The 17948-nt window shown below is 35.4% G+C and overlaps 1 protein-coding gene across 2 annotated transcripts; it reads right to left on the bottom strand.

Annotated features, from left to right (window-relative positions):
- Positions 1–10864: 10864 nt before the first annotated feature.
- On the bottom strand, positions 10865–17724 carry LOC145061078 (Transducin family protein / WD-40 repeat family protein). Of its 2 annotated transcripts, XM_079008447.1 has the most exons (20): positions 16589–17724; positions 15846–16332; positions 15686–15773; positions 15423–15604; positions 15158–15294; positions 14885–14951; positions 14690–14810; positions 14417–14516; positions 14236–14311; positions 13827–14009; positions 13522–13682; positions 13345–13447; positions 13053–13242; positions 12600–12898; positions 12251–12372; positions 12028–12172; positions 11861–11953; positions 11671–11744; positions 11461–11514; positions 10865–11363 (listed from the first exon to the last, which is right to left on the bottom strand). In XM_079008447.1, the coding sequence occupies exons 1-20, from the start codon at positions 17611–17613 to the stop codon at positions 11066–11068; spliced, it is 4005 nt and encodes a 1334-aa protein (XP_078864573.1). In that variant the 5' UTR covers positions 17614–17724; the 3' UTR covers positions 10865–11065. The 2 variants fall into 2 exon arrangements, with proteins under 2 accessions (XP_078864573.1, XP_078864572.1); XM_079008446.1 differs by having other exon boundaries at positions 15686–16332.
- Positions 17725–17948: the final 224 nt, after the last annotated feature.

Raw genomic sequence — 17948 nt, 5'->3', positions numbered from 1 at the left:
CTAGATTTGAAGAGATCCCTCGGGTTTACTTGCCCGAACCTCAAAGGCCACAAATTAGCTTTATTTGCTATTATTAAGTTCATGACTTTCTATGGAACCCGTGTAGCGAACTTTCAACCAATCAATCCCAAACAATTTAGCTTTAGGTGATTAAGTGTAGAACACCCCTCAGAGTTTACTTGTTCGAATCCCAAAGGTCACAGATTAACTTAATAAAAGTTTTTTTTAAGTAACACATATACAAATAACTAAGTCAACACATAACACTCTTATTAATTTATTTATTTATTTGGCCAATTTCTTTATATTTTCGTCCTTGACTTTTTCTATTGTGGGACATCTCACAGTCTATTACCGTGAGGACTTCTAAGACATTTTTCAGGGGACTAAAGTTAGCATGAAAAGACCCGTAGGTATAGTTGGAAACTATGTCCCCAAGCAGGGTATATAAAAGGGAATGAGTAGAAAGGACTTTTAAGAGCGCTGGAAGGCGGGACATTGAGATTTTGCATTCTTTTTATGAACTTTTGAATTTGACATTTTAAGTTCAATTGAGCATTACTACTCATAAGACCGGTCATATGTCCCAAAGAATCGAATCATACCTACTGTTATGCTCCAATGTTGACAATCTTCTCACTTTCTGTTTTGCACAAGTAGCTTCGGGAGGTGTGTTCATGTGTGATTAACTTGCTTTTAGAGTTTCAATAAAAAGAGCAAGTCTAATATCAAGGCACATGACTCACTTACCAGCTCAACTGTTTTGAGAAAATTTGGTTACTTGGGATTGGATCAAATTTTTTTTTTTTAAACAAATGAATGCAATGCAAAAATTTAGATGCAAAATGCAAAGAATAATAAAAAACAGAAAGAAAATCTTTTTGGCTTTTGAAAAAAAAATCTATACAGAAAAATGAAAAAGAAAAATAATGCAATATGTACAAAACTACATGCAACGGGATTTATGCATGGATGGATTCCCCTCCCCAAGCTTAAAATATAGCATCGTCCTCGATGCTTGGAGAGAGGCATAGTCGGCCTATTAAGAGTAGGATGGTGGAGGATGGTAGTTGGGTTGAGAATGAGTTCAAAACAGTTACAAATGCACACCAATTGAATTTTAAGTAAAATATGAACGATTAAAGATATGGAAAGAATTTACCGAATCGTTCTTGGAGCCTCGCAATTGTGGTGTGAACCTCCTCTTCATCATCCTCAAGCTACCCGTGAAGTATTTTTGGAGCCGGAGATTCATTTTCTAGGCATAAAAAATAAGTTAAAACCATTTGGGACATTAAAAAAAATTACCAAACACTAAAAAGTTTTAAAGAAAGGACAAAAATAACCCCGGGTTGCCTCCCGGTTAGCTGCCCTTGTTTTAAGTCGTTGGCTCGACTTGGCCCCTGAATGTGCTTTGTTCTAAGTAGGTGGGCCTTTACAACACATTAACCTTCTCGCCACTTCCTTCAATTGAAAACTTATCTTCTATCTGACTCTTTTTTCTTTTTTTTTAAAGCACCTGCTCACAAAATGCTTGGCATAAACAATTAGTAACACCGTGTCCCCGGCAACGGCGCCAATTTGTTAGGCGTGTCAAACCCAACAAATAAAGGGTACAAATGACTCCTTAAACACTACTACTATGAACTAATAATGTAGTACAAGGAAAGCAGGGTCGATCCACAGAGACACGGGACAAGTGTTTATACCTTTTTGTGGAAGGTACAATAATGGTCACATAAATGGGGGGTTGGTATGCAAGGATTTAAACAAGAGGATAAAGCAATAAATAAATGATCAATTAAATGAAACAAATTCAGGATTTGTGAGAACTCCAACTCTATGCAAGACAATTTAACAATGTGATTCCAAGGATGAAATGATATCTACTCAATTCCACCTAAGTTGGTACTTGAAAGTGTTAACAAGCTCTAACACTTTCCATTCACCACAATAATTAACCAAAACAAGCTCTTTGATTAATCCTAACCTTACTAACCTAATCTAAACAAGCTCTTAGAATTAGATTGGAAGATTGCATGAAGCTTTATGTGAATGTTCCCAACAACACCCAATACTCCTCATAAGCTCGGGAGTGTAAAAGTGTATGTGAATAAGATTTACACTAAATCCATTCAATGGAAATCAATTTAGTGTTTGTTACTTAGTTCAATTCACAAAACAATTACGGATTTTGCAATTTGATAACTTGAATGACCTAACCCTAATTCAAATGGCCAATAAGAATCACAATTAGAATCAAACATTCAATTGAAACAAAATCAAATTCACTAGGTAGGAATTAGAAGCAAACATCAAATCACATGATTGAAATCACAACTAAAAAGTCAAGACATGAAGTTGGAGAAACTAGGGTTCTAGCCACTCATGACTAGAACAAGATCACAAATCTAGAAAATGAAATTAAAGTTCTTACAAAATGAAATAAAATGTTCCCAAGTGTTAATCAACTCCAAAATCCTCTAGAAAATCGCCTTCTTTGCTCCCAAAATCGACACCTTGGTAAAAAGTTGGTTCCCCCCTTTAAGAATGGTGAAAAACTGCTTTAAAACCCACGTTTACGTTTACACGGCCCGTGTAAATTAACACTGTCATTTACACGGCCCGCGTAAACGCAAAAATATAATGCGCAGAAATCTACGTTTACACGGCCCGTGTAAACGCAAGGCTTCCATTTACACGGCCGTGTAAACGTCTGTAAAGCCAGAATCTTCGTTTCTTTGATATATTGCTCATCGGTGCTCCGCAAGTCCTGAAATTTTGTCCGCAACTTTTATTTACCTCCTCCAACAATATCCTTCCTCCAAAAGTCCCGGAAATATCACAAAAGTATTTGAATGAAATTGCCTCATGAAAAATACCGAAAACGTGCAAAATGCATGAGTTTAAGCCTATATGCAATGTACTTTTATAAAATAAAGCTACAAAATGGGTACATGAAATGCACCTAACAACGGCCTCGCACTTACACCTCGGCGCCCTAGCACCAAGGCCAGGCATAGGAAGAGAAGATCCAGTCTATAGCAAGCAAAATAGTAACAGACGCCTCCCAGAGCAATAGGTGTAGTGCGCAGTACACTGCCCTCTGGTAGTTCTGCACTAATAGCAAGCAATCACTAGTGGATCACAATCCGCCAATAGGATGCCCCCACGTCTTGTCGGCTTAGAAAGGAAAAAAAAGGTATTGTCGGGGGTTTGTTCCCACGATAACATGTATAAAAAGAACCCTTCTCCTCCAAGAGAAGGGATTGTCTCTTCCTCTATCTTAATTTAAACCCTTATTCTCTCATCTTGATACTAACTAGACCGTTGGAGCTTTGTTCCGGGATCCCCTCCCCGACGACGACTGACGTCTATTCTTTCTTTGTTGTGATTCTTAGGCTTAACCCAATCAAGGCATCTTGTAACGACGTTAAGTCGTGGTGACATATCACAATAATAACATATGACCTTAACAAAATTCTCATAACTCACACAAGAGTGTCCTTTCTTCTAACTACACGTCAATCACCATAGACGTGTAAGTCTAGGAAATTCAATCATTCCTAAGTAATCACACATCTTTCTTTTCATATTTTAAGCCTAGGAAGTTAAATACTTTCGTAATTCACTTAAACCATGGATCTAATACCAAATTATAACGTCATACTTCTAAAACATCATTTTCTTATTAATAAAATGTGCTTTTACAAAAACACTTTCAAATCATTATCAGAGTTTATAGCTTTCAGTATTAAAAAACAATATCAACAACCATCGTAAAAGATAAAAGGATTCTACAATCTTCCCTAATTTCATTGCAGTCCGTATTATCAATCCTCTTTGCTTCCACTCCCACACATGAGAACATAGCACAAACTTATGTAAGTACGGAGACTCATGAGTTACAAGATATTTGACCTATGCATTAATAGATTTTAAATACTTTAACTTGTACTGCACACAACGAATTTAGCATGTAAAGTCTTATCACATAAAATCCTAACACATATGCCTACAGAAGAACAAATCAGTTGGAGGCCAATAAACCCTTACGGATCACACATAAGTCCTAGCTGATGGGAACATAAGCCATAAGAGACAGATCAATGTCGCTACATGAAGACACGAGACCGTGGCTCCAAGTAAAAAGGATATTCCAAGCATTCAAGTGGCCCTTCCTACAGAAGAACAAATCAATTGGAGGTCGATCCTTCAAGTCACCCTTGCTAAATAAGAATCCATAATATATCATGTAGGATTCGTTAGTCATCCTAAAGGAATCTTCAAATGTAAAAAGGATATTCCAAGCCTTCAAGTCATCCTACATGGAAAGCTTTGAACCCCAACAATCTCCCCCTCAAAGCCAAGAATGGATGAAGAGGCTCTATGATCTGAAACGGCAACTAGCATATACGAATTCCAATCATGACCATAGTGAAAAGAAAAGGTGAATGTGAACCAATAACTCCAATCTTCAATAGTCTTCAAATCCGAGCCATGGGATATAAAACAACACGAATCATGCTCTAAATGATAAAACCACCCTCGAGCACGAAAGTAATTCCAAAAATAAGCATCTCGTAAGTGAACCCATCATGAAAATTGTCATCAGAAACAAATTGTCGAATCACCTATATGCTTCCTAAATCAGTGAAGATCTCCCCCTCAATGTCACACTGGTCTTCAAATAGTCAATGAAGAACATTTGCTAACGGTATAAACACCCAAAAACCACCATGTATAAAATCAAAACCATGATTCTCATTCAAACATGATCAAGAATAACCAAAATCGAGTCAATCAAAGCACCACAACACAAGGAGAAAATATACTCAAATGCTCAACTTGACTTGAAGTTAATATACCCAACTTCAAAAATTCTCTCTCAAGCTTCACCAAAACTCACAATCTTGAAAACCATAATCTTCTTTTCGAATTAATATACACATCTTCTCAACTAAAATGTTGAAATGGTTATAAGAATGTGCTCGTAACGGATATACCAAACAATAACTCCTCGACAAATGGAATATCGGTCTAAGCTCGAAATGGAACAATAGGAAGATAATAACAATATACCGAATGGCGTCCCTTTACTCCTTTTGCTTAAAAATAAAATATTGGATTGCCATGAATTGCTCAACTGATCAATGCTCGTAACAATTTGTTGAATCTACCCCAAACACCAAAGTAATAATATGCTCATATCAATCAGCTCGAAATCATCTCCCAAAAATAATCGTTGAATGTCGAATAACTCTTGAGACAATAAATGTCGAAATTGTGTAATACCAAAAGTGATGGTGAAAATCGATTAGGGATGTCAACGGGATCAAACGGGAGCGGAAATAGTTGCCCCCGCTCCCGCCCTCGAAATCAGTTGGTGCCCCCGCTCCCGGTCCCGCCCTCGGTTACCTCCATCGCTCCCGGTCTCGCCCCCGTTCCCCCGGTTTATAGGCTTAAAATTCGATTTTTTTGCTGAACAACTACTTTGGTTTAGGCTAAAAAGACTATTTTTAACAACTTTAAAAGCTTAAAACCTAGTCTTTTAGAAACTAAAAAATTAAAAATCCAACATTACAAATCCAACATTACAAAATGACAATTTTAACAATCTTATAAATATAAAATACGATAAATCCAATATTACAAATAAAAATACTTATATGTCCAAAATTATATAATCAATTCACTACCTCTTTAATATCCATTAATTAGAAACGGGAAAGTAAAACCTAACCTAAACCTAAAATTAGAAAATCTATTTTGTATATGTATTTTATATTAAATATATTTTTTTTACATAAATATACAATCGGGGCCCCCACGGGAATACGGGACGGAAATACCAACTCCCGACCCGGTCCCGAAAATAAGCGGGGTTTAATTTTACCCTCGCTCCCGCTCCCGGTTTTTCTAAAATTTAGTCCCGTACGGGATCGGGGTCCCACGGGAGCGAGGTCTTACGGGGGTTTTTGACATCCCTAAAATCGACCCATACTCTCCAAAGATTGTCTCGAAAAATAAATATCGAAAGCTCGGAAGAATCTGAGCATCTATCCCGCAAAAAATCATCACATGTAAAATTTCGAAATGAGGCAACGATTGCAAATTTGTAACATATGTAGGGGGAAAATGTAACTTCAAGAAAAACACCGCATCCAAATGAGAATCTCTAGAAGCCAAAATGTTATATGACGAAAGTCAATAATCAACTTTTACGATATGTTTCGCTTGGCCATGTGAGATCACCTTCTTATAATATGAAACTTAGAGACTAAAAATATACGAACCAAAGTAAATAATCTCTAATTCGTACACCGTTTCTGAACAACAATTTATTGCCGTCAAAATCACAATCTCAAACGTTTCATTAAATTCAAAAATAATCTAAGAAAATGTGATACCAAGAGGCCTCGCAAATCAATAAATGTGAATCTTTAAGACCATACGGTATGGGACAGTTATTAGGCGTTATGACTGACATGGAAGTCCCTTAACGGCGTTATAACATGGGGAAAATAATCTCTAATTCGTACACTCTTTCTGAAAAACAATTTATTGCCGTCAAAATCACAATCTCAAACGTTTCATTAAATTCAAAAATAATCTAAGAAAATGTGATACCAAGAGGCCTTGCAAATCAATAAAAGTGAATCTTTAAGACCATACGGTATGGGACAGTTATTAGGCGTTATGGCTGACGTGGAAGTCCCTTAACGGCGTTATAACATGGGGAAGCCCCCCCCCCCCCCCCCCCTCCTCATGTTAAGGGATGTTATGGTAAAAAATATTATTACGGCCACGGGAAGTAACGTACACATTAACCAATCAAAAGTCTCTCTCTCTCTCTCTCTCTCTCTCTCTCTCTCTCTCTCTCTCTCTCTCTCTCTCTCTCTCTCTCTCTCTCAACATGTTATAACATTTCAACATCATTTCCTATATAAATCAAATTGTGTTAAGGATTACATGACATGTGGGCTGGCAAATTTTGGGTATGATAACGTATCTTTAACACTCACACCCAATAGCCTAAGTTTAGATGGCATCCTAGAGAAAGTAAAAAAAATAAAAATAAATAAATAAATAAATAAATAAATAAACATTGACCATATAATCCATTTAATGTTCAATTTTGAGAAGCTGCCAATTTCGTTGATGACCCAATCAATCACCTACGATCCAAATTTATTTCAAATGAAAACGTTGTTTACATCCTTCTTCAATAAAATCAGACCCGTCCCAAAAGGTATCTGATAGGGACAACCGTCTAGGACACATATTTTAAGGGGCCCAAAAATTTTAGTCTTTATTATATATAAATGCTAGTACAAGTAATGTTCATTCCGTTATCGAGTTAATATAAAAAAAAGTTGATGTTTTTGTGTATTTTAAATGCTTTTTTTTTATCTTTCGTCCCGAACCCAAAATATGTTTAGAATGACCCTAAATAAAATTCATATCGTCAAAATTCAAAAATTCGCATATCATTAAATATAAAAAACATCATAAATGGTCTCTGTGGTTTCCCCAAATCTGAAGTTTAATCCTTGTGGTTTAAAAACCTCATAGATGGTTTATGTGTTTTCAAAACTTTTGATGTTTGGTCCTTTTTGCTAACACCGTTCGCTTTTCACCATTAAAATGAAGGGTATTTTTGTCATTTAACTATCCAGGGACCTTTTATGAGGTTTTCTTTTCTTTTATTTTTTTTAAAATTAAATTTAATATCCAAGGTCTCTCTCTCTCGCTCTCTCTCTCTCTCTCTCTCTCTTTCTCTTTCTCTCTCTCTCTCTCTCTCTCTCTCTCTCTCTCTCTCTCTCTCTCTCTCTCTCTCTCTCTCCAAACACATACATACACTAGATCCCCACTCCTATTCTTCCACAACCTAACCATTCACCTTCATCAATCCTTGCTTCCTAATCTAATCATCCATCAATTGACTGCTGGTGAACCAAACTTCTCACCATTGGCGTTTCCGGTTCCCACCTCCTCTGATAACTTCATCGCCTCCGATGTCCAGTGGCCCCGTCTGAAAGCTTCACCGCTTCCCCGTCATTTCTCGTCGGATATCATAGCATCACTGAAAATCTCTCTTCATCCTCATCGGATTTCAAGTCGGAAGCCTCTCTTCATTCCGCTAGATTTTAATCTGGAAACTACTTAAGCTTTCTTCATCCCCACAAGAAAAACCTCCTAAGATACTAATGTTGCTATGGCGGTTGTTCTGTCTGGTGGTGTTGTGAATTCAATGGCTAATGGCATCGGTGGTGGAAGGTTTATGGTTGTTCGATCTGTGTAAATGTTGGAAACCCTAGCATTTGATTTCAGGGAAACTGATTTGGCAGCTTCCAAACGGGTTTAATCGAATTCATTAACTAGGGATTCTGCCTAATTTCGTTTTCGACTTGTTGAAGCAATGATCTCCGATTTCTTACTATTTTTGCATCCGATAATTTTGAAGGTCTAAGTTTTAGTGTAGTTGATGGACTTTTGATTGGTTTAATGAATGGGATGGTTGTTTTTGCTCATTATTGATTGGGTACTTACATGGGAGAAAAAATGAACAGTTTCAATGAAGAAGATGAAGAATACGATATTAGTAAAGATAATAGCGGTGGTGAAGGGTATGTGGTGGTTTGGTAAGTGGAAGTAACGATGGCTATGGTGTTTTGTAGTACTGGAATGGAGAAATAAAGGTGGTGATTTTGGTCTAATGATGGTAGTGGTGATGGTGGACGGTGGCAGCGATGGTGGTGGTAATGGCAGACAAAGAGTATGATAGGGTAGGGTCGTGGGGTATGGCTATGGTGTGTGTGTGTGTGTGAGAGAGAGAGAGAGAGAGGGAGAGAGAGAGGGGGGGAGGGAGGGAGGGAGGGGGAGAGAGACATTGGTTATTAAATTAATTTTTTTGAAAAAAAATAATAATAAAAGAAAAGAAAACCTCATAAAAGGTCCCTGGATAGTTAAATGATGGAAATACCCTTCATTTAACGGTGGAAATATAACAGAGTTAGCAAAAAGAACCAAACATCAAAAGTTTTGAAAGCACAGGGACCATCGATGAGGTTTTTAAACCACGAGGATTAAACTTCAGATTTGGAGAAACCACAGGGACCATTTATGATGTTTTTTCCATTAAATATAATCCAGAGACAAAATATGATGCGGAAGTCAAAATTTAAAAACGATTATCCCATCATCATTCATCATGAAACCCACATCTAGGGGTGAGCAAAACCGAAAAACTGATAGAACAAAACTGAAAAACCAAAAACCGATGGTTTGGATTTAAGTTTTTTAAAAACCAAAATATTAGGTTCGATTTCGGTTTAAAAAAAAAAAAAAAAAAAAAAAAAAAACCGAAAGCGAACCGAATTTATAAAAGTATACTTTTTAATAATAATATTATTATTATTATTATTATTATTATTATTATTATATTTATATATATATATATATATATATATATATATATATATATATATATATATATATATATATATATGGTTTCCAACATTTGTTGAACTTTTTTTCTATCCAATTGAGTGAAATCAAATAATTTATTTTTGATCCATCATCTTCCTTCCCGTCTGCTAAGATTCAAAGCATGGGGCGCAGAAAAATGAGCAAAGTAGAGGACTTTTATATATATATATATATATATATATATATATATATATATATATATATATATATATATATATATATATATATATATATATATATATATATATATATATATATATATATAAAACAAATCTTACTATTTCTAAAAATAGATTGAATAAAATAATAATATTTTTTTAAGACGTCCAAATCATTAAGCTAATTGTACAACTAATCACTAATAAAATAATATTAAAATTTAAACAAACTCCTATAAATCCTCTCTTCCAAGGTTTTGAAAAGATCTTTTTTCATCCAAATAAATAGTCAACACCCTATAATTTAGTCATTTCATGAATTTTCTTTATTTTTAATATGACATGTTTCCTAGAACAAACTAATGATTAAATTGAAAATAATCATTCTCCATCGAAAAGAAATTAATTGTCGAAACAAACTATTTGTCGCCCGCCGCTTTGCGCGGGTAAACGTCTAGTATATATATATATATATATAATAGCGATAAGGCCATTTTTTTATCGTTATTACATGGCATCTGAGAATATTTAAACCCTATTCACAATTATTCACAATTAGAGTTTTGAATTGGAAAGTGAAACTATTATGGGTGGGAGGTCGGCTTACATTAATAAAGTCAATTCATGGGAGCATAATGATGTACTTCATGATCAGGTTTCGCGCTTCCAAAAAATCGTCAATTGTTTAGAAGCACATAGAAATTGGTTTTTTTTGGGGTGACGAGTTAGGTGACAGACAGTTTACATGGATCATGTGGAAGAAGGTTATGGAAAGTAAAGAGGATGGAGGTCTGGAAGTGGGGAGTTTGTATGCCTTCAATAGAGCTCTCTTGTTTAAGTGGAAGTGGTAGTTCCATAATAATCTTTGATGCCTTATGGATTTGGGTTATCTTACATAATGGTGTGTTATCCAAACTGAACTCTCCTTTTTCTAACTTACTTGGATTGGTTGACCTATTTTATATAAAATTCTCCCCCATTCTAAAAAACGACTTTCATTGAAAATTTAAAATGTAACCGGTTCTAACATTGCATTCATGAAAATGTTAACAAATATCATACGGTTTTCATATAAAACTTTTATCAATAGTTGCTTTATGGTAAAGAACATCACTTAATACAACGTTCTCTTCAGACAAATCTTAAACCCCAAATGATTCCTCAACACAAAATACACTTCTTTTCCGTACATATCGACTCAACACAAACAAGCAAAAACAAAAGGATGCAGAATATCATGAAGAACACAAGTCCAAAATTGCACAATATCGTATCATCTTCTCATACTTACAACAACAAAAAATAAATATCGACTATCAATCTATAACGTTGTATACCACTTTGTAAAATGAATGTCAAGTTGTACCTTGTGCTTTACCAAAAGTATATGACATGACAGCATGGCATTTATTTATTTAATCTATAAATGGTTGAGAGTCCATGCAAAGGTGAACAAGTTTCTGTTGGAACTGTCCGTACAATTCACCAGCAGCTATTACATCTTCATTTTCCGGGTTTAGACCCGGCAAAACCACCAACTTTTCTTTAATTAAAGAATCCGACTCTTTTTCGGGATCTAATTTTTCAATAAATTTGGCATGAATTTCACGACACGCGATTATAAACATGGCTGCAGTATCCGGTTGCTGGGCCCTACGGAGTGCCGCCAGTGCATCTTGTAATGAACCCGCTGCTATGTACAATATCAGGGACCTGTCATGTTTGTTCCAAATCCCAATCAGACAAAAATTGCATTTTTTTTTTTAATTCGAAAAAGAAAAAAAATATATTTTAGAAAACTCAATAATACCTCCAGATGTTATGTTCAGCATGAAGGACATGTTCAGCCCATCTGTGTAATACCCTGCAAAATCCACAAAATATATGAGACTAGATCTTAATCAAATTAAATATCTTTATGAAAAAATAAAATCCTTTTAATATGTTAATGTGATATGCAAAATTTACATATAAATATTCAATGAAATGACAGGAAATAAAAAATGAAAAAAATTCAAACCTTGCATAATCAGTTCCTTTTAAATGTGTTGCTGCTAATGTTGCAGCATCTGTCCAACAACCTGCATCTTGTAGCTGAAACATATATGTTACAATAATTGCAATGTGACGAGGGTATTTTGGTCTTTTTGATAAAAAAAAAAAAGGTAGAATGAAATTGGATATATTTTTTTTTAGGAATGAAAGAACACCTGTGAACAAGCTTCTTGATACCTCCCTACAGCACATAGCAAATGTGTGCCAGATAATGACCTGTCAGTGCTCACCATACTTGCTGCAACCACCTACAACAAAATTAAATTATATATTAAAAATGGGAAATTATATATAATATAATATATATTGGATTTTTAATTACCTTTACAGCTAATTCATTTAAAGATCTTGAAACAGCTGATGAAAGAGCAACAGCACGCAAAGCATTTGGATAAAAATAAGGGCTTTCTGGAGGAGTAGAAAGCATTAAACTTACAGCACCTTCCAAGTTACCAATTGACACAAGCCTGATAATTAATTAATTACATATTTAGAAAAGTAAAAGAGAATTATTTATATATTAAAAAAATAAATATAATACTGACTCATGCACACGGTTCTGAATAGATTCTTCATCTTCTAATTTTTCATGCCATGGAATACGCTCGTTAGCACTTTCCCATAATTCTTCTTGCTCAAAAGCCATTAATTTAAGTTCACCATCACTCTGATCATAAATAAATATCTATCATTATTAAATATTAGTATTGTAAAGTAAAAACACATTCCTAAAACACAAAATATAAGTTTTTTTTCTAGATTAACCCGAAAAAATTAGTTCAATGGCCTATTGAGTAAAAAAAAACTGATTACGGACTTAAAGTGTCAAAATGGACAACCATATTGTTATTCAATCACATTAACCCTAAAAAGAGGGAAAAAGTTTATTTATACCACTGTGTTGGTGTTACTTGACCCAGTTCCGGATTTACCCTTGGAGGAAATCCTAGTCAGCAAAGACACGTCATCAATTTCTTCAGACGATGATTTTACAGGGGTTTTTTCTTTTTCTTTTTGTAGAGACTTGTTAGCTAAATTGTTCATTAAGTGGTTAAGTGCATGAGGCAATTGCAACCAGAAATAAGCCTCTGATGTTTCACCAAATATTGCTGCTGAAAAAGAGAACCTTGCAGCTGAACCTTTATTCACTATACTACCATACTCTTGCACCATTTCATCATCAAGTATGCAACCTAATAATGTAAACAAATATAAAATACGATAAAAAATACATATATATAAAGAAACTAGATTTGTAAATATATATATATATATATATATATATATATATATATATATATATATATATATATATATATATATATATATATATATATATAAACTGACCTTCTCTCTGGTAAGGCTCTAGCACCTTAAGAAGCAATTCTGGGACAACAGTGTCACCAATTGTTGGTATATCAATTAAATAGCTACGAAGATCTCCTAATGATAATTCATTATTTTTATTATTTATAATCGTACTGCATGTGTTAAACCATGAAGGCTTTACACCACATTGCAAGATCAGCCTCAATGCCTGTTAATAATAATAATAATAATAATAATGTTATATTTTCAATTTGTGTGATTAGAGAGAATATCAATGTTTGTTTAAAGAAAAGGTTAAGGGCAAAATTACCAAGGCATGTGCAGTAGGAAGTAATATAGGAGAACATAAAGGCATGGGCCGAAACCGCTCCTTTATTGATCCATACTGAGCTCCATAACCAGATCTTTTTTCACTGCATAAATAATAAATCATTATTATCAACTTTTTTTAAAAAAAATATTAAATAAATATAGTTATGAAACATACATGTTAACTTCAATAAGGCGAAAGCTACTATCTGCTCCAGTAATACACAAAACCAGAGGATCATTTTTATCAGTTCTTACAGGCAACCAATCAAGTTCCAGCACTAGTGTTCCAGGAAACTGAGGCTGTAGTAATGAGTTAGCTAATGGATCTGGTGAATCCTGCAAAAAAATAATAATTTTTTTTTAATTTTATAATAGTAATGTACTTTATCTTTGACCTAATAATACCAACATAGGCATTGCTACATATTGCTATTATTGGAAAATAATGATTTACTTATTTTGTAAAAAAAATTTGCTTACAAGGTCGAAAACGGAAAATGTATTGTCATTAAACAATACAGCAATACGTCCACGGCTTCGGTCTCCAGGAACAACGGGTGAGAATTTGATTCTTCGAATGCCTTCACGGTGAGTGTTGAAAGAGGAGGATTGTCCAGTTGTAACATCCCACCACCTAATGTTACCTGACCTGTCCCCCATCACCTGACAAGGGTATTTTCGTCATTTAACAAAAAAAACAAATGGAATTGAAATAGTTCCACCGTCTTTCTTAGGTATATTGTGAGATGAAATCCATCAAACATGGAATTTGAAGGATTCCGGAAGAATTGAATTGATTTCCATCCATTTGGGAAGCAAACGATGGAATGGAATCTTGAATTCCAATTCAACTGGAATCTTGGATTCCAATTCTAATAGTATTACTAACCACATGAGGCAAACGATAGGCCATAGCTCTAACAGGTCCATCAGAAGAAACAAGTGAAGAAACAGGCCACTTTGGTCTGTAAAGTAATAAAAGTAAATTAGAATGAGATATAAATAATAAATTAAATGAAAAAAAAGATAAATTGGATAATGAGTTTTTTTTTTTTTGGAAAGAATAATACTTGAAGTCTCGGATCCTTCGCCCTTGAACTTCAAACACCCCAAGTGCACCATTTACAAGTGCAAATGCAAAAGTCTCTGAAAACTCTTCTTGACCTCCATCTGCATTAGAAGTTACTTTTGACTTTACTTTATGATAATTAAACTTTGATGAGAAGAAAAGAAAGTAGGATGTTATGAATTATAATAAACAATAAAACAAATAAATTAAAGTGTGTTGCTATTTCTTGCATTTAACCCTAATGAAAATGCTATTAATATTATACTATACTCACTAGAGTCTGTTTCAGGAGGGGCAGAAGTGTCAGATTGCTTAGATGCTGCAGTCTGTGTTGGTCTTGGAACAGTAGGAAGAGTCCACTCCAATACTGTAAATGGAAGAGCCAAAGACCTAAGCTGCAAAAAAAGAAAACATTATTTGAAAAAGAAAATTAAACAATTAAAAAAATAACACAAGTAATCTGGTTTACCATGACTGGAGTCTTTGTCATTGCCCAAACCTCAACAGGAGCATCACGAAACAATATCAAAAGATACCTACAAAATTGCATCAAGAATGTGTCAAATAGGTTTAGATTAAATGTCAAGATTGGGTAACAAACTATTCATTCTTTTTTTTTAAAAGTACAATCAAAAGGTAAGCAAATGGAACATTTTGTTCACAAATAGTTCATTACCCATTAATGACATTAACCCTATCAAATGGATTGAAGAATTAAAGAAAACCCTTTTTCAAGAACAACCTTCCGGAAGATGAAGCCCTTAAAGCTCTTATGGGAGTACGTTCTGGTTTTTGTAAAACCCTAAATGTTCGATTAAGGCCAGTTCGAAGATTGGTAACAACAAGCCTATTTGTAAAGCCACCAGTTTTCTCATTTCCCTAAGTACACAGAGTAATAGTTATATGTCATTAGTCATTACTCATTTCAAATTGAGAAAATGAATACATGTGATTACTTATTTAATAGTTTAATACAAGTTTTTTTGTTACATACACATAATACATACCTGAGTGTATGAGAATGAGACTAGTCTTGTATTACCCAACCACCTTAATCCTCTTACAACACTATCATGGATACAAAAACTTGCAGCAACAGCATTTGCAGAAACATCAACAATGTCAACTGAACCACTCTGAGTTCCCAAGGCAACTAGTGGAACAGCTACTGCAGGATGGTTTCCCCCTCCTTCATATGTTATTAATTAATGAGTATAATATTTAATATAAAAAATCTGATATTTGCTTTTAAACAGCAGAAAGAACTCACGTGCAAAAGTGGCAGTTAAAGAAGGGGATGGTACAGCTAACATAGTCACTGATGAAGAAAGAAGATGCAGCTGCCCAACCAAACTGATCTGATTGAAGAATTTTATCAGTAAGAATGAATAAATAACCAAAGTCAACATTGAGTAACAACAAGAATAAACCTTTAGTGACAGCTCATCCTTGTTCTTTTTGGAGGATGATCGACGACCCTTTCTAATATTCTCCTTATCTGTTTGTTTGACTACATCGTTCACAGAGCCAAATGAAGAATCCACTCCAGAATTTGTATCTAAAGATGAATCTTTATCTTTACTGATTTCTGCAACAATGGCAACATCTGATGCAGCTTTTTGATTCTCTGTTGGGCCTTCAGCAGTCAGAAGCCAGTTCCATATTTTTCCATCATCAGAAATGGATAACAGATGGGTTTTAGAAATGACTGGAGTTTCATCACAAAAATCGAAAGGGTTGTCAAAATCCATAGCAGGTGAAGAAGTATGATGTCCATCGGAAAGATGCTTGTGAACATTTTGCAGGGTGGAATCTGATCGAGAGATGACAACTGCAAGAACTGAGGGAGATGGGATAGGGGTGCCAAGTGAGGGCATCAATTCTTCCATCATGCACATCACATGCACCTGCTCTCCTCTGTTGTGATATGAAAATAAGTAAATCCCTTTATGTTGAAGAAAACATGTAGATACATAAACTATATACATAGACACTCATATATAAGCAAGCGCAAAGATGAAGATGTTATCATGAAGGTTCCTTAAATGTAGAGAAATTCAGATTAATAAATGAATATGATTGAAGGTTAAGCAATTATGGCCATATTCATATCTCAATGCAATAATCAAACATACTTAATATAGTTTTTCGATTGAGTAGAAAATTTACTTACTCCTTCCTCCTCCAAGCGCTGAGGCGTCCATCCAAATGAGCACAGTAGACCACCTCCAAGCTTGGGTCAGGCAACACATCGAGAAACTTTCCACATCCTCTAGGTAAATTGATACGAGACAGAGCCGTTTTATATTGCATATCGAACACAACCAATTCCCTTGGAAAAGTCACATACAAAATGTGCTTCCAATGTGGAGAAAACGCGATTTTCACTACGTAAGTGGGGAAGGACGCCATTGCCGGAGAATTGTTGATTGAACCGGAAGTACTAGCGGCAGCTGCATCTCTCTCCAGCTTATTCAATTCAGAGACATCGGTAGGTATTTGAAGTTCTTTCAATACGACGTCCGATTCCGAATTGTCGCCATGAACTTTGATCGCTAGAAGGAAGCCTCTGAGACCTACAACACAGAAATGGCGGGAATCAAAGGGATCACGTTTAATGCACGAGAAGGTTTCCGGAGCGGCGTCGTATTTGAAGAAGCAACGCCCAGTGGATGTTTCGAATAGAGAGAGGAGCGAGGATCCGGTTATGGCAGCAATGATCCACGAATCAGGTCTGGATTGGATCCAACACAGGTCTTGGATACCTAATTTGGAATTCGGATCGGTTTGAAGGAAAAGAGGAGCAGATGCTTTGACGCGTGGATCAAGGAGGCAAACACGGCCTTGGCGGTCGCCGGCAGCGAGGAGAAGGTGGGAGTGCGAAGACGTAGGATCATGTGAGAGAAGATCGAGGCGAAGCGGAGTAGGGCACCAACGGACGGCGGTGACAAAGGGAGACAAATACGAAGACGTTGAGGAACTTGTGGTGGAATTTGCAGTGCTGGCGGACGGAGGAGGAATCGGGAGGACTGATACGAGTTGCATTGAGCGTGAGTCGACTATGGCAACACTGCTGCCGGCGGCGTAGGCTAGAAGTCCGGTCGAACGGAGGTCGGCAGATCCACCGTTGTTGCGGGAAGGTGGACCTGGTAGCATGTAGTCCCAAGAGTCGTTTGGTGGCCGTTGAATCGACGACATTGTCGCCGGCCCGATTCTCCGCTGAGCTGATTTTGGCCGTAATCGGGATCAGACAGTCGTCAGTTACATCCCCGTTTCAACTGTTGTCAAATAAATGGCATGACTAATTTTGTCTGCGGGGGTGGTTGTATTTCACCCTTATTTTATTGCATTCAAGTACCTAAAGTTTTAGATATATGACAAAATGCCACTAATTATTCATTTTTATTGAAAAAGTTTATATTTTACATGTATCTAAGTTTTTCAAATTAAATCATTATTACTTTAAGACGATATATATACCAAAACGTTTACTCGTATAGCTTTCTACGAACAAATAATATTATTCTGAAAAA

Source organism: Lactuca serriola, chromosome 7 (assembly GCF_051521515.1).
Source record: "Lactuca serriola cultivar US96UC23 chromosome 7, Lser_US96UC23_V15, whole genome shotgun sequence".
Classification (NCBI taxonomy): domain Eukaryota; kingdom Viridiplantae; phylum Streptophyta; class Magnoliopsida; order Asterales; family Asteraceae; genus Lactuca; species Lactuca serriola.
This window is presented reverse-complemented; position numbering and strand designations above follow the sequence as displayed.

Coding starts and splice junctions, on each gene's coding strand:
- LOC145061078 (XM_079008446.1), bottom strand. CDS start 17,613: ATGTCGTCGATTCAACGGCCACCAAACGACTCTTGGGACTACATGCTA. Junction 14,952..15,157: donor AGGGCTTCATCTTCCGGAAG/GTTGTTCTTGAA, acceptor GCAATTTTGTAG/GTATCTTTTGATATTGTTTC. Junction 13,243..13,344: donor TTCCTACTGCACATGCCTTG/GTAATTTTGCCC, acceptor TATTATTAACAG/GCATTGAGGCTGATCTTGCA.